Source organism: Pseudonaja textilis, chromosome 1, assembly GCF_049901715.1.
Source record: "Pseudonaja textilis isolate UNSWEBS1 chromosome 1, rPseTex1.2, whole genome shotgun sequence".
In the NCBI taxonomy this organism is placed as follows: Eukaryota; Metazoa; Chordata; class Lepidosauria; order Squamata; family Elapidae; genus Pseudonaja; species Pseudonaja textilis.
The window spans coordinates 30,035,011-30,047,938 of record NC_141990.1 but is presented as its reverse complement, the minus strand read 5'-3'; the positions used below and the strand labels follow the sequence as shown (position 1 = coordinate 30,047,938).

The following is a 12,928-nucleotide window of genomic DNA, read 5'->3' as shown; positions in this document are numbered from 1 at the left end:
GAATTGCAAGAGTGATGCAGTACAATATTACACAAGCTATGTGTATGGAATTTTGTAAGATATTTCTTCTACCTTCTGTGCCGGATACATAGATCAAACCAGAATGTCTGCTACTTGGTAGCTCATTGTTAGAGTTACTGCTACCATTTTCATTTCTTACATTTTAGATTGATCTCGTCTTCGCAAGACTACCCCTGCCAAGCATTTCAGATAGCCTGGACCTTAGGGATGATGCACATTTGAGAAGCCTTGATATCAGATGCATTCGGAGTTTAAATGGTAATTTCAAAGCTTTCCCTAGTCTTCATGCAGTTTTATAATTTGGCTTGAGGATTCAGGCTAGGAATAATTGTCTTCTCAAAACCTGTGAAACAGTGGCTGGATAATGAATGTTAAAAATGTGTGCTTTTGAGTGTTTCACGTGATAATGGATGGAATGGATCAATCAATTAATTTCCATCCATAAGCAATGGATGGAAACTAAACAAGGAGTGAACCAATCTAGAACCAATCTAGAAATTTCCTGATAGTTGGAACAATTAATCTGTTGTATAACTTGCCTCTAGAAGTTGTGGGTGCTCTAACCGTGGAGGTTTTTAAGAAGAGATTGGACAGCCATATGTCTGAAATGGTATCAGGTGCTTGACTTCTGAAATTCAGTTTGCTTAAATATGATGGAACTCTCATACACAAGTGTAAATAGCATGTAACACTTTTCAGTATTCAAAGAGAAATGCTCCAGTTATTGCAAAAAATCGTTTTACAACAAAAGTTCTTCCAATACTTAAGGCTCTGTCACAGAGAAGAGTGGGTTGACCTATTTTCCAAAGAACCTGAGAGCAGGACAAGAAGCAATGAGTGGAAAACAAGAAGAGAGCTCCAACCTAGAATTAAGGAAAAATCTCCTGCAGTGAGAACAATTAATCAGTGGAATAGCTTGCCTCCAGAAGCTGCTACATCACTGGAGGTTTTCAAGAAGACATTGGACAACCATTTGTCCAGAATGATATAGGATATCCTGCTTGAGCAGGAGGTTGAAGTAGAAAACCTCCAAGGTCCCTTCCAACCCTATTATTCTATATTCTAAAATCCTGTTGGGTAAGTCAGGAGGATCATGGTATTATTAATGACATGATATGACCAGATTAACATAAAGGCAAATTCTACCAAATTCCTCACCGATATTGGAAAAACATAAAACTTCTACCACCACCTCACCGCTATTGGAAAAATAGGCATTCGTTTTTAACATTGCTGTCCCAATCCTGCACTGGGTTCATTGCTCAGTGGACCCACACACCCAGTGGACCCACTGAATAACCCAGATGGAAATTGTAAAGAATGTTTATTCTGCTGAAGAAAATGACATAGGATCATCTCTCTCAAAGCCTGTGTAACCCCCCCCCCCAAAGTCTTCTCTGTGAGGTTTAACATTTACCATAAGTTACAGCATGCTCACATCTCAAGGTCACAAGATATTTTTCCATGTGCCTTTAAAGTAAGTCCTGTATTTTTAAGATTTCAGCATTGCACATTTGCATAATACAATACTCAACAAAGTTGCATAGGTTAATTAATGCTACCTGTTCTATACCATGCCTTTTCCTGCAAACTTCCCTTTCCAGAATCCATATTTAGCCATAATATTTGCAAATCTGTCCTGCTGGCCTTATCCCTTAATATACTTGGGGTTACTGTTTAGCAAGCTAAGTATGCTTAGGCTTTTATTGAGCTTTTATAAAACCTTTGTTGGAAATTTGGGGTTTTCTCTTCCAATATCAATCCTGTTCTTAAACAATTGGGCCATCTGCTGATAGAAATATGACATACAAGACTTTTAATAATTAATATATGTGGTGCCTATGTATTTAATATGTTTAAGTGTCACAGAGCTAGTTTCTTCAGAAATACATCCATGAAAATCTGGAGAGTTTATATCCATCTTCCCAATTGGAAAGAAAAAACAAGCATTTAAGCTACAGTATTCATATTGAGAGCCAGATTGGTATTGTGATTAAGGCATCAGGCTAGAAATCAGGACACTCTGAGTTCTAGTTCGGCTTTAGGTGCAAAGCCCAGCTGGGTGATCTTGGGCCATCACCCTTTCTCAATCCTAGAAAGCAAGCAATAGCAAAAATATATTGATGTTGCATGATTGTTATAGCAACTAGATTTAAAGAACTAGCATTGAGAATATATTTGGATATGGAAAAATATGGTAAAATGCGCTGAATCATCTTTTATTTAAAAAATGTCTTTTATATGTGGGATAACATTTAATATTACTGTTTCAGATCAGTGTTCACCATTTTTTCCACGATGACTTAAGCAAAACAAAGGCCTCATGTACCAACATTTTTCTAACCTGGAATGTTTCAGATATGTTAAATTACATTCCAGTTACTGAACATGGCTGGGAATTCTTGTCAATGCGATGTACTGAATCTGGATAGCAGGGAGCTGAAGAATGCTGCTGTAGACCATTGCTTGCCATTATTGGTGCTTTGCCTGTTTAACTTGAAACTTTAATGTTTGTCGGCAGGTTGCAGAGTCACTGATGAAATACTTCATTTGGTACCAAACAAGGAGAACTTCAGGCTGACACTCAGAGCAATTAAACTGTGGGCTAAGCGTAAGTACTTAATACATCAAATTTTGCATTGTCAGCTGCAGGGTTTAATAGTCCTTGAAACGATTCTTTAGGATAAGCTAAGTGAATTTGCCATATATGAATGTTTTCTGCAAATCTTCCTAATGGTAGTTGGATACCATAATGGTAATTTAGTGGGTCCTGAAACAAATTTACATGTGTCTAATGTTTGCAAAGCAGTGGCTGGATATGTGTTTGTCATTCCTGTTGAATGCTCAAAACCTAATTTAAGCTACATCAAGTAGTTAAGCATTGGTATTTGGGCTGGACATCTACCCAGATTGTAAAAGTGACAGAACAATTAATCAGTGGAACAACTTGCCTTCAGAAGTTCTGGGTGTTCAATCACTGGAGGATTTTAAAAAGAAACTGGACAACTACTTGTTTGAAATGGTATAGGGTCTAGAAGATAAGAAGACTTCCAAGCTCCCTTTCAGCTATTTTATTCTGTTACAAAAATTCAGTCCTACAAGAACAGAAACATTGCAGTTGCCCTTCTACTATCTACATCACCTCAAAGCCTCTCCTGGGCCTGGCAAGTAGCACTGAGGTTCCTATGAGAATCAAGAAGTAGTATAACCAAGAAAATCTGATGAGCTGTTCCTCATTGGAAATTAGATTTGTACTCACTTTGTTATAAAAATTATGTATAAATTATATCATGTACTCTGCTGTAATTCTTAATTCATAGTGCTGAAAGTTCAATCCAAATATTGAAGAAGTCACAGTGCCTTTCTCATTCTTCTTGGTTATGAAGGTGCATTATTAGAACATACATATAATAGTAGACATGACTAGTCTGGAGTTATCCTTAGCTATAGGAAAAAAGTTATTTGCTTCTGGACACTGAAAGGCATTAATATTTTCCAGCGAGAGTAAAGTAGTTCATTCTTTTTAAGAGAAACTTTAAACATAATGTCAGCTCAATCAAGGGATTGGAACACATGACCCCTTAAACCAATATCTGTGTTTCTTTGCACGTTAGAGGAGGCTCCCTTTGGTTTATGTACTCCCCCTCCTCCTCTGAGCATCTGGATAGGGGTCCAGGTACAGATCCAAGACAACTTCTCTCTCTCCAGAATATGTGTACTGGACATGTGTACTACGTGTTGTTCGTGTTCTGTGTGTTGTTTGATTCCTGAATGTGTGTAGCTTTTAGTTGTTAATTATTAAGCCTGTTAAGTCATTGATTGTTGCTTCCTTGTGCTGCTGCACCCTTGGTTCCTAAGTACCTGATAGGCTGGCAGTAAATCAGTGTTTCTATTGACGGACAAGGGCCCTATTTTTCATTCTAATTTTAGGAATTTGAAATAATCACTTGTGCATTGCGAGATGACAATGGCATTTGTCAACCACCCAGAACTTTTATAGCATATGGTTCTAGTCAGACTGCTGCTATGATGCTGCTAGAGCTGAAGTCTAGGGACCTATATGACAGGGAGAGAGTGGGATAAATTGATGAAAAGGTGCTGAGACTGACAATAATCACTGTGACATCTTTCCTATTATTAAAAAACATTTTATTGCCAAGCTTGGCTGGATATACTTGCTAATTCTTTTATATTTTTTCAATGTCTTGAATAAGCCACTTATTACTAAGCAAAAGAATGTTCATTATCAAGTTAATCCTGCATTTGACAACTGAATAAAGAATATTTTGTAAGGGCATTGAACAAAGTATTGTAAGGTGCATGTATAATTTGGGTATGTAACCCAACTATTAGCTTGAATTGCAACCCAGCGCATCATCCCTGATTATCAAGCTGGTGAGCTGTGGACAGTGAGACTATGGGCTGAATCTATTTTCCTAGACTGGGTTGTCCAAATTGCAGCTGCTCACCTGCCATCCTTAAAGGGAAGCGAGGCAAATCAGCAGCACAGAGATGTCTATTTATCTAACTCAGGGTTGCAGGAAACAGGAGAGGTGCCTTTTAAATTCAACTATTTCCATGCTTGCCTGGTTTATAACATACAAATGGCCACAAGGTGGAATACTTTCAAAAGGAAAGCAATTGCTAGAATCAAAGTCCCAATAAGAAATATGTAGAAAATTGCTGCTGAGGAGCTCAAATCTAAGTGTTAGTTAAAGCTGTCTTTGGGCTGTTGTGCAAGCTTCTATTTCAGAACTTTTGTTTCAGTGTTTTGGCTTTGCTGAGTGTTGTGCCATGTTAGATACAAGGGATCTGTCATCAGATTTCATAGTCTTGAGATAGTTAAAGGGGGTTCAGCCTCTTAAGGGAGGTAAAGTGGTTCTGTCTTAATTTTGGAAGTATTGCTGGCAGTCATGTTTTTCCACTTCTTTGCATTGTGCTCATGTTCTAAATTTCTTTCCTATACCTAAAATGCTGCTTATTTCACTGAGTGTAAACTATTCAGTGGTGATAAAAGTAGTGGAAAATACAATCATCTATTTTTCCATCTCTTTTAACCTACCTGGTTTAGAAAAGAAAATGAACTAATTTAAATCAGACTCTGGAGCAGGCTGAATTATCATGGTCTGGCTTTCTTTTGTCCTGATGTTTTACCAGAATCTGTGGCACGACAAAAGAATACTAGAGCACACATTCAGCCCAAAAGCTCATCACTGTTTCATTGATGCCAGCCATGATAGCCTATACCAGTATAATGAATGAGACTGTTTGAAATACTGAGTCACATCTGGGTGCCAAATATCTATTTTTAGGGCGTGGAATTTATTCCAACATGCTGGGATTCCTTGGTGGTGTTTCTTGGGCCATGCTGGTGGCAAGGATCTGTCAGCTATACCCAAATGCTTTGGCAGCAACCCTTGTCCACAGATTCTTCTTAATTTTTTCAAAGTGGTAAGATTTATTTATTTATTTAGTAAATGAATAGACAACCCAGCCCACTATCCAAAGCAACTTTTTATTAATGTATTGGGCCTCTACTGTGTAAGCAATGCAGGTTATATTATAGACTAACAAAACATTACACTAAGCTATGATTGGCAAGTCAAGTAGCTTGAAATCATGTCTCTTCCTGATAAGTATTCATCCTAGAAAGTTTAAAGTTTGTTGTGCAAAGGAATTTGCTTTCTGCTATCCAAATTGATTTTCTGAAAACATTTATCTGGCATAGAATTTCTTCAGAGGAATTCAATTCGTAATTGGTTTACATCAGGGCTATCAAACTCAATCTCATTGTGGGTCACATTAGGATTTTGTTTGCCCTTCGGGAGTTGGGGTGGGTGAGACCTGTTCATCACGGCTGACTGGGTGGATGTGGCTGGGTCAGCATGGGCCAGCCCCTCGCCGTCTCCGTAGATGACCCCGCAGGACAACTCTGGGCCTATTGTGGGCTGTATCCAGCCTGCGGCTTTGACACATCTGGTTTACATGCTTAGATTCTGAATGGTCGATTGTCTCAGGAAGGCAACCATTACTAATAAAGCAACATGCTCCTTAAAGCATACAAAAAGAATATAGCTTTTAACTACCATTCCAGTTAATTTTCTCCTAGTTCAAATAGAACAATGTTGCTCAGTATGCCAAAGTCCTACCAGGAGTTGCCTGAAATACAATTCTTAGAATGACACAAGAGGAAAATACCTAAAGGTTGCAGTGTGATAGCTGCAATTAGTTTAAATTAAATTTAAATAGAAGAGAAATTAAATTATTTTGTCATCTTTTTTGGAGTACAGTACTGGTATTATAGGCCATTGTGGACCTCAGCCTCATAAATAGTGTGCATTCCTTTGATAATTAAAAAAATCATCCATTAGTGGAATTGCTAAAATGATTTATATTTGGCTGTTTTAACTCTTACGTCTCCCTAGGTGACCTTGGGCTTATTCACTTTTTGAATTCTTACCCTCCCTTTGGTATTAGTTCTCACAAGAATTGTTTTGGGGATTACAGAATCTTGCAGGATCCAATCTGGTTCAGTCTCCAGAACCAGAAGTTTAGTATTTAGAATCTGGCTATATGCCAGAAAGTTAATCTCCCTTGCATTTGTTATTTGTTTGCTGGCATTGGTATAAAATAATGCTTTCCCAGCCTGGTAACCTCTAGAGCAGCTGTACAACTTGACAACTTTAAGACTTTGTCAAGTTCAGCTCCCAGAATTCTTCAGCCAGCCATGCTGGAGAAACCCTTGTTCTAGACATTACTGACATGCATCCACTTCTGACTAGCATAGCAGTGTTGCTGGAAAGTTATGGTTGTTGTAATCCTGAAAGGTGGCATATTGGGGAAGGCAGGCATATCTTACGTTTCTACTGTTTGTAATGTAGCATTTCTATGTGTAGTTCACATTTTGTCAGATTGCCTGTACATATTAGCATTGTGTGCAAATTGATATAACGGGCAGAGAAAATTCTGAGGCCATATACAGTTTATCTTTTGGAAAGAATTAAAGAAATTTAACTCTCCAGAATTACTACTTATCTATCTTACTTGCAGGGAATGGCCCAATCCCGTCTTGCTGAAACAACCTGAAGAGAGCAATCTCAACTTGCCTGTCTGGGACCCCAGGGTTTGTAAACCACACCACTTTGAGATGAGAACAGTAACATTTCTTGATGGAGGGCTTTTCAGTATCCATTCCTTTTCTAAAAGATTATCTGTTCTGTGAGGGTCTTTTGAGTTATGTGGAGCAACATGGGAGTAGAGGAAATGTTCACAGAAAAGAATGTTTGGAACAAAATCCATTCCTAAGTTGAATGTCCCTGTCTCATTTCAAGACAAAATGCATGCAGGGCATTGTGACATTGTATAATATGCTTTGTAATCAATTTTGTGGTTATGTCACGTTCTTGCTTTATACTCTATTCTGAGCTATTTTTTAAAATTGCTTTAGACTTATTGGGCTGCTTTGCAATTATCTATTCTGAGTAGGGAAAGGATTTTTCCTGATAAGTGAAGGTGTTTCTTCTGCATTTTCTATTGAATGCTAAACTTTAGTTAGCAGCAATAAAGTACTGCTGGACATGCATAAAATAGGTTGCCTAGATTATCTTTGGTATAATGACAATAGTTACAATAGTTAAGTCAGATTGATGTTATATTTCCCTGTTTCAAATCGAGGCTAAGACTTCCATTTATATTGGCTTTTCTAAAGGCCAGCTGGTGAGTTGGTGGTTGGTGAGATTTTTGGTTCATATTCTGAAGCTTAGTTCTTCATGGAATCACCCATTTATCTATGACAGGTAAATCCAGCTGACAGGTATCATCTAATGCCCATTATCACTCCAGCTTATCCACAGCAGAACTCCACATATAATGTGTCCACATCAACCCGAGCAATCATGGTAGAAGAATTCAAATATGGTAAGTCAAATCTCCATTGCCTCTATATTTTGCTTAGCAGAGTAAGAACAAGTTTATTTGCTGGATTATCTGTTTGAAGAGTTTTGCATTTTCCTCTTCTGAGTGGATACAAAAAAGTGCTCTGGATCATTTTTGTTCACTGGCAATCTAATAGGAATGCATTTTCATTGAATAATATTGTTATTTTCGCAAAGATGGATGTCTACTGATAAGTTTCATTTATTTTTCTATTATAATACCACTTCAGTGGAAATGAATCTATGCCACTTACAAAAGCAACCAATGATAAATAGCCATAGAAAAATAGATATAACTATCTTATGAATGAAGCTATTGCTGTATTAGTATCTGGTTGTTGCAGAAATTTCTTAAAAGGATAAGGGAGACTTTGTCCAAACATTCTTTGCCCTGTTTCACCTCAGCAAAATTTAGGGAAAAAAAGGCATTCTTTGGGACAGAGGAGCAATTTCTCCTTCAATGTTTCAGGGTTGGAGGGATTGATTAGTGGCGATAGGAAGATTGACTTTATTCTCCCTTTCCCCCCAGGTGTACCTTTACTGATGCAAATAAACAACATTCATGTCATTGTTGCTTGGTCCTATTCCTGTCCTTATTCTACATCGTTTTATTCTATTGTTTTAAGGGAAAACAATAGCCTTCTTAAAAATAACAGAACAATTTCTCATGGGACAGGAGAGAATGGGGTGAAAAATATTCATAGAGAAGTCTCTCTTTTAGACATCTCTTGTTTCAAGGATTGTAGAAATGTGGCACTGGGAGTCTTTTTTTTAAATAAAGTTTTATTGAGTTTTAACAAAACAAATAAAACATCTTATTTGAGTATAGTATGGTTCTGGGTTATCACATTTCCATACAGACACAATTTCATATGCACATTCATCTTATATATTCAATTTCATATCTTATTACTCTTTTTCCAACTTCTCACTATTTCTCCCTTTACTTCTCTTAATTTCCTTTTATGATTATCTCATTTTCTTCTTATTTAATTGTATTTCTTTTACCTAATTTTCGATCTTTTTATTCATTATACTTATACTTTTGTCTGTCTTGTTTACAATTTCATTATGTTCTCTTCCAACATTCTTAAAAAGCAAAATTCCCTCTATGATTGCCAATCGGAGTGCAACACCTTTAAGTCTTATTGTTATTATCATATGAAATCTCATTAAACATTAAATTTGTGCATTCTAAAATTATAACATTCAAATTTCTAATATCTATTTTATATCATGTAAATCTCATCGTTCAGACTCTGCTTGGTACTTCCCCTTGAAAATGTAAAAAGAAAAATTCTAAAAACATAGCAAAAACAATATATATATTTATATAAACATTAGTAAACAAAATAGTTATTCAAATTCATTCTATTACTGGTATGAGCCTTGTAAATATTTCACGTTTCTTTTCAATATTTATCAATCTTTGAGAACAGTTGAAATGTTTCCCTCCCTTCTTCATTATTACTTAACTGTTAAGCATACCATTGGCACTGGGAGTCTTGATTTTGATGTGTGGATGGGCATTGGGCAGAATTAACTATTATTCCCCCTTCTCTCTTTTCATATTCATCTCTTATTTCTGATTACATCTATTTATCACTAGTGACTATCCAAGGTGAGATACAAAGTGTTCCCATGTACTATAGCTTAGGGATAGGATGCCAGCCCTAAAAATAGAAAAGATTGAGATGGAAATGTGGCAGTATTTATAATTGACCACAACAGGAAGAGTATTAGAATGGGCACAGGCAGAAAAAAACAATGGGATACTGGAGGTTAAGGAAAGTTCCTGATGAGATTTGTTATGATTTAGAACTCCGATTATTCTTAGTCTCAATGGCCTTTGTGGAACCGACGCTTCTGAATTTATAACTGTTTATTGTAAAGTACTTACTACAGGTGTGTTATATTTAAACAGGTCTCATGGTTACAGATGAAATTTTTCGAGGAAAGTCGGATTGGCCAAAGCTGCTTGAGCCACCCAACTTTTTTCAAAAGTATAAGTATGTAAGATCACCAAGGGTTTCAGAAATCACATTTCAGCAACTAAATATTCTGTATTTTAGCTAGCAATGCATCCTAAGCATCTTATGGGTAAAAGCATGTGCTAAAATAACAACAATGGAAATATGGCATATTAATATTATATAATTATAATTATATTGGCTGAAACAAGAATTGGTTAACTGCTCCATATACTGTATTTCCTGTAGGAGGAATCATGAATTTGTATTAGCCATTAATCTCTATGTCAATCAAGTAAGTTTTGTTCCAATTTCCATTTTTGATAAACTGTCTTGCTTAAAACAAGCTCTTCTACCACTCTTGAATGATGCCAAAGCCTCCTTAGCCTTACACATGAGGGAGAATTAATGTGGGAGAAGCACATCAATACACTTCAAGGTTAGGGATGATTTTAGAAGAGACAATGTTATAAATAAAGTTAATAAGAATTGAAGATTGAGTAGGCAAAGGCAAAAGTTTCCCTCGCACATACGTGCTAGCTGTTTCTGGCTCTCAGGAGGGGGCAGTGCTTACAAAGCCGAAGAGCCAGCCCTGTCCGAAGATGTCTCCGTGGTCATGTGGCCGTCATGACTAAACACCGAAGGTGCACAATACACTGTTACCTTCCCACCAAAGTGGTCCTTATTTTTCTACTTGCCTTTTTACATGCTTTCAAGCTGCTAGGTTGGCAGTCGGAAGATTGAGTAGCACAGTTTTAAATAGTTTAACAATAGTTTTAATAGTTTAGTTTTAAAATTAAAACTATTACATCTATCCAATTATAGTTCTCTATTTTTCCAGGCACTATATTGTATTAACTGCTGTTTCTTCCACTGAAGAACATCATTTGGAATGGTAAGCCTATTTTTTTAAATGCTGATAATAATCCTAATTTTAAAATCAAATGCATTTCAGAAAGGAATGGGGGGGATGTCTTTCCCTCATAGTCTTCATTAGAAACAATAAGATGTATTTCCCAAATCAACTGAACACATTACATTCAAGTATCCAAATTAATAATATGGTGATATTATTTTCAATGCATGAGCAGAAAAATCAAGTCTCATCTATTCTGTAAAAATTGTTTTGCAAGTTACTCAGGTTATTTTAAGATTTCAACTTACTTGCTCTGACATCTATATTGTGACAAGCTTTAACCACATAATTTCAGGTGTGTCTACATGCATGAAGGTATAAAAACATTGAAAAAAAACAGGATGAACCCAGTTGTAAGCCCACCCATCATGTAATTCTTGTCTAATATCAGACTTGTCTAATATCAGACTATCTAACCACACTATCTATTTTATGATTATACTCTACTAAGCCATAATGTGGTTTGCTTGCTTTGGCGTAACATATTGTTTAAAACTACTATCCATTATGGTTCATAAGTCATAATTCATGGATTGACATACTATGTACAGCCAAGCCAGTTATGATTTATTTAACAAACTATGACTTTTCCTAGTATATAAACACAGTCTGCAATTACTAAAAAGAAAATCAGAGTTGTTACATGTCATCCCATAATAGCATTTAGTTTCCAATAAACAAATACAAACAATTAGAGAACACGTTTGAATAGAGATAGTTTTTGTTTTTTGTTTTGCTGCTGAAGATCCTGGTGACTAGTACAAATGTCTCTATTTTGATTGTCTCCAGGGAGAACCCATAACTCTTCCAAAGACATTCCAATGATGTCTCTGATCCTGATCATCCTCTATTCATTCTCCTCTTCTTCTCGTCAATCAGAACAGTTGATATGTTCACATCACATATCTCAAATATGACTTTCTGTTTATACATAATCTCAAGGAAGTAAATAATGGTTAATTAGTCCAGGATGGATTAATTGATTCCTCTTGCCACTGAGGTTATTATGGTCTTGTCTGAAACCTTGAGTCAGAAACTAAAGAGACAGACCAGCAGCTTGAGGAATCAAAAAGTAATTAGCACCTACAGCAGTTTTGGGAGACAATGAGCCTTAACTAGGGAGACCTAGGGGCCAGTTTCTGGTAGGATGCCTCTCTCAAGAATAAGTGGTAGCCACAAAGGACTGAGCAAAGGGAAACTTTGTAGCATGCCTCCTTGAGGGGAGAGGGTGATAACATTGCTAATCCAGCCACATTAGCACTTCATTGGAAAAAAGTCACCTACTGGAAAAACTTGACCTGCATTCCTGTCATCCTTGCCCTGCATTTGGACTCTTTCGGATTGGCTCCTGGAATTCTCTAGTGATCAAACAGTGTACTTTTAGCTCGTGTAGCTCTTCCTGTCTTTGTTCCTGTGGCAGATTGTTATAATTCAACTTAATGGATTCTTTGAACTTTTCAAGGTGTTAAGGGTTCTTTGGCTTTATTTGTTGATTCATTCAATTCATTCACCCTGAATCTTATTAGAAAAATTATGACAACAACAACATCCGGCAAACTTGTACGTCCCTGGAATTTATTGTTGCTTTAAAGGGTCCAGATACCAACATTCTTAGTCAACATCTCCAGATCTATGATTCTAAGGTGTGAACTTTTTTTCAATGTTCAGCTTTCAGAAATATGCATCACCACTGAGAACCTTGTTTTAAATATTCTGATCTTCAATTTAAGAATGTTAAGAGTCCTTCCTGATCTTATTTAACACCATGCATTCTACAATTGATATCTTCTTTATTTTTCTATTAACTATCCATCTTCATTTTTAAGTCAAAGAAAATAAAACAATGTACCACAATCACGTCTTCATTTTCAATTGTAAATTCACTAAGGCTAATTGATGCTATTATCTTAATAATTAGCATAAATCCACATTTTTCATTTTTCGTTTCATAACAAGTTATTTACATTCAGCTAACAAACCTGTTTTATGTATGTATCTCAGATTGCCAAGAGTTTCAACTTCCAGTTGTCATCTTTAGAATCTTGTCATTATTATATTTATTGAGACAGACAATATTCATCCTTGTT

The 12,928-nt window shown here is 36.3% G+C and overlaps 1 protein-coding gene across 1 annotated transcript in view; it reads left to right on the top strand.

Annotated features, from left to right (window-relative positions):
• The window catches only part of PAPOLG (poly(A) polymerase gamma), a 34,821-nt gene that overhangs the window by 8,603 nt on the left and 13,290 nt on the right, over positions 1 to 12,928 (top strand). Inside the window, exons 7-13 of the mRNA XM_026696060.2 lie at positions 168 to 279; positions 2,543 to 2,632; positions 5,334 to 5,472; positions 7,072 to 7,144; positions 7,818 to 7,938; positions 9,880 to 9,964; positions 10,767 to 10,820. Coding sequence (XP_026551845.2) covers positions 168 to 279; positions 2,543 to 2,632; positions 5,334 to 5,472; positions 7,072 to 7,144; positions 7,818 to 7,938; positions 9,880 to 9,964; positions 10,767 to 10,820 — 674 coding nt within the window. The remainder of the gene's footprint in view (positions 1 to 167; positions 280 to 2,542; positions 2,633 to 5,333; positions 5,473 to 7,071; positions 7,145 to 7,817; positions 7,939 to 9,879; positions 9,965 to 10,766; positions 10,821 to 12,928) is intronic.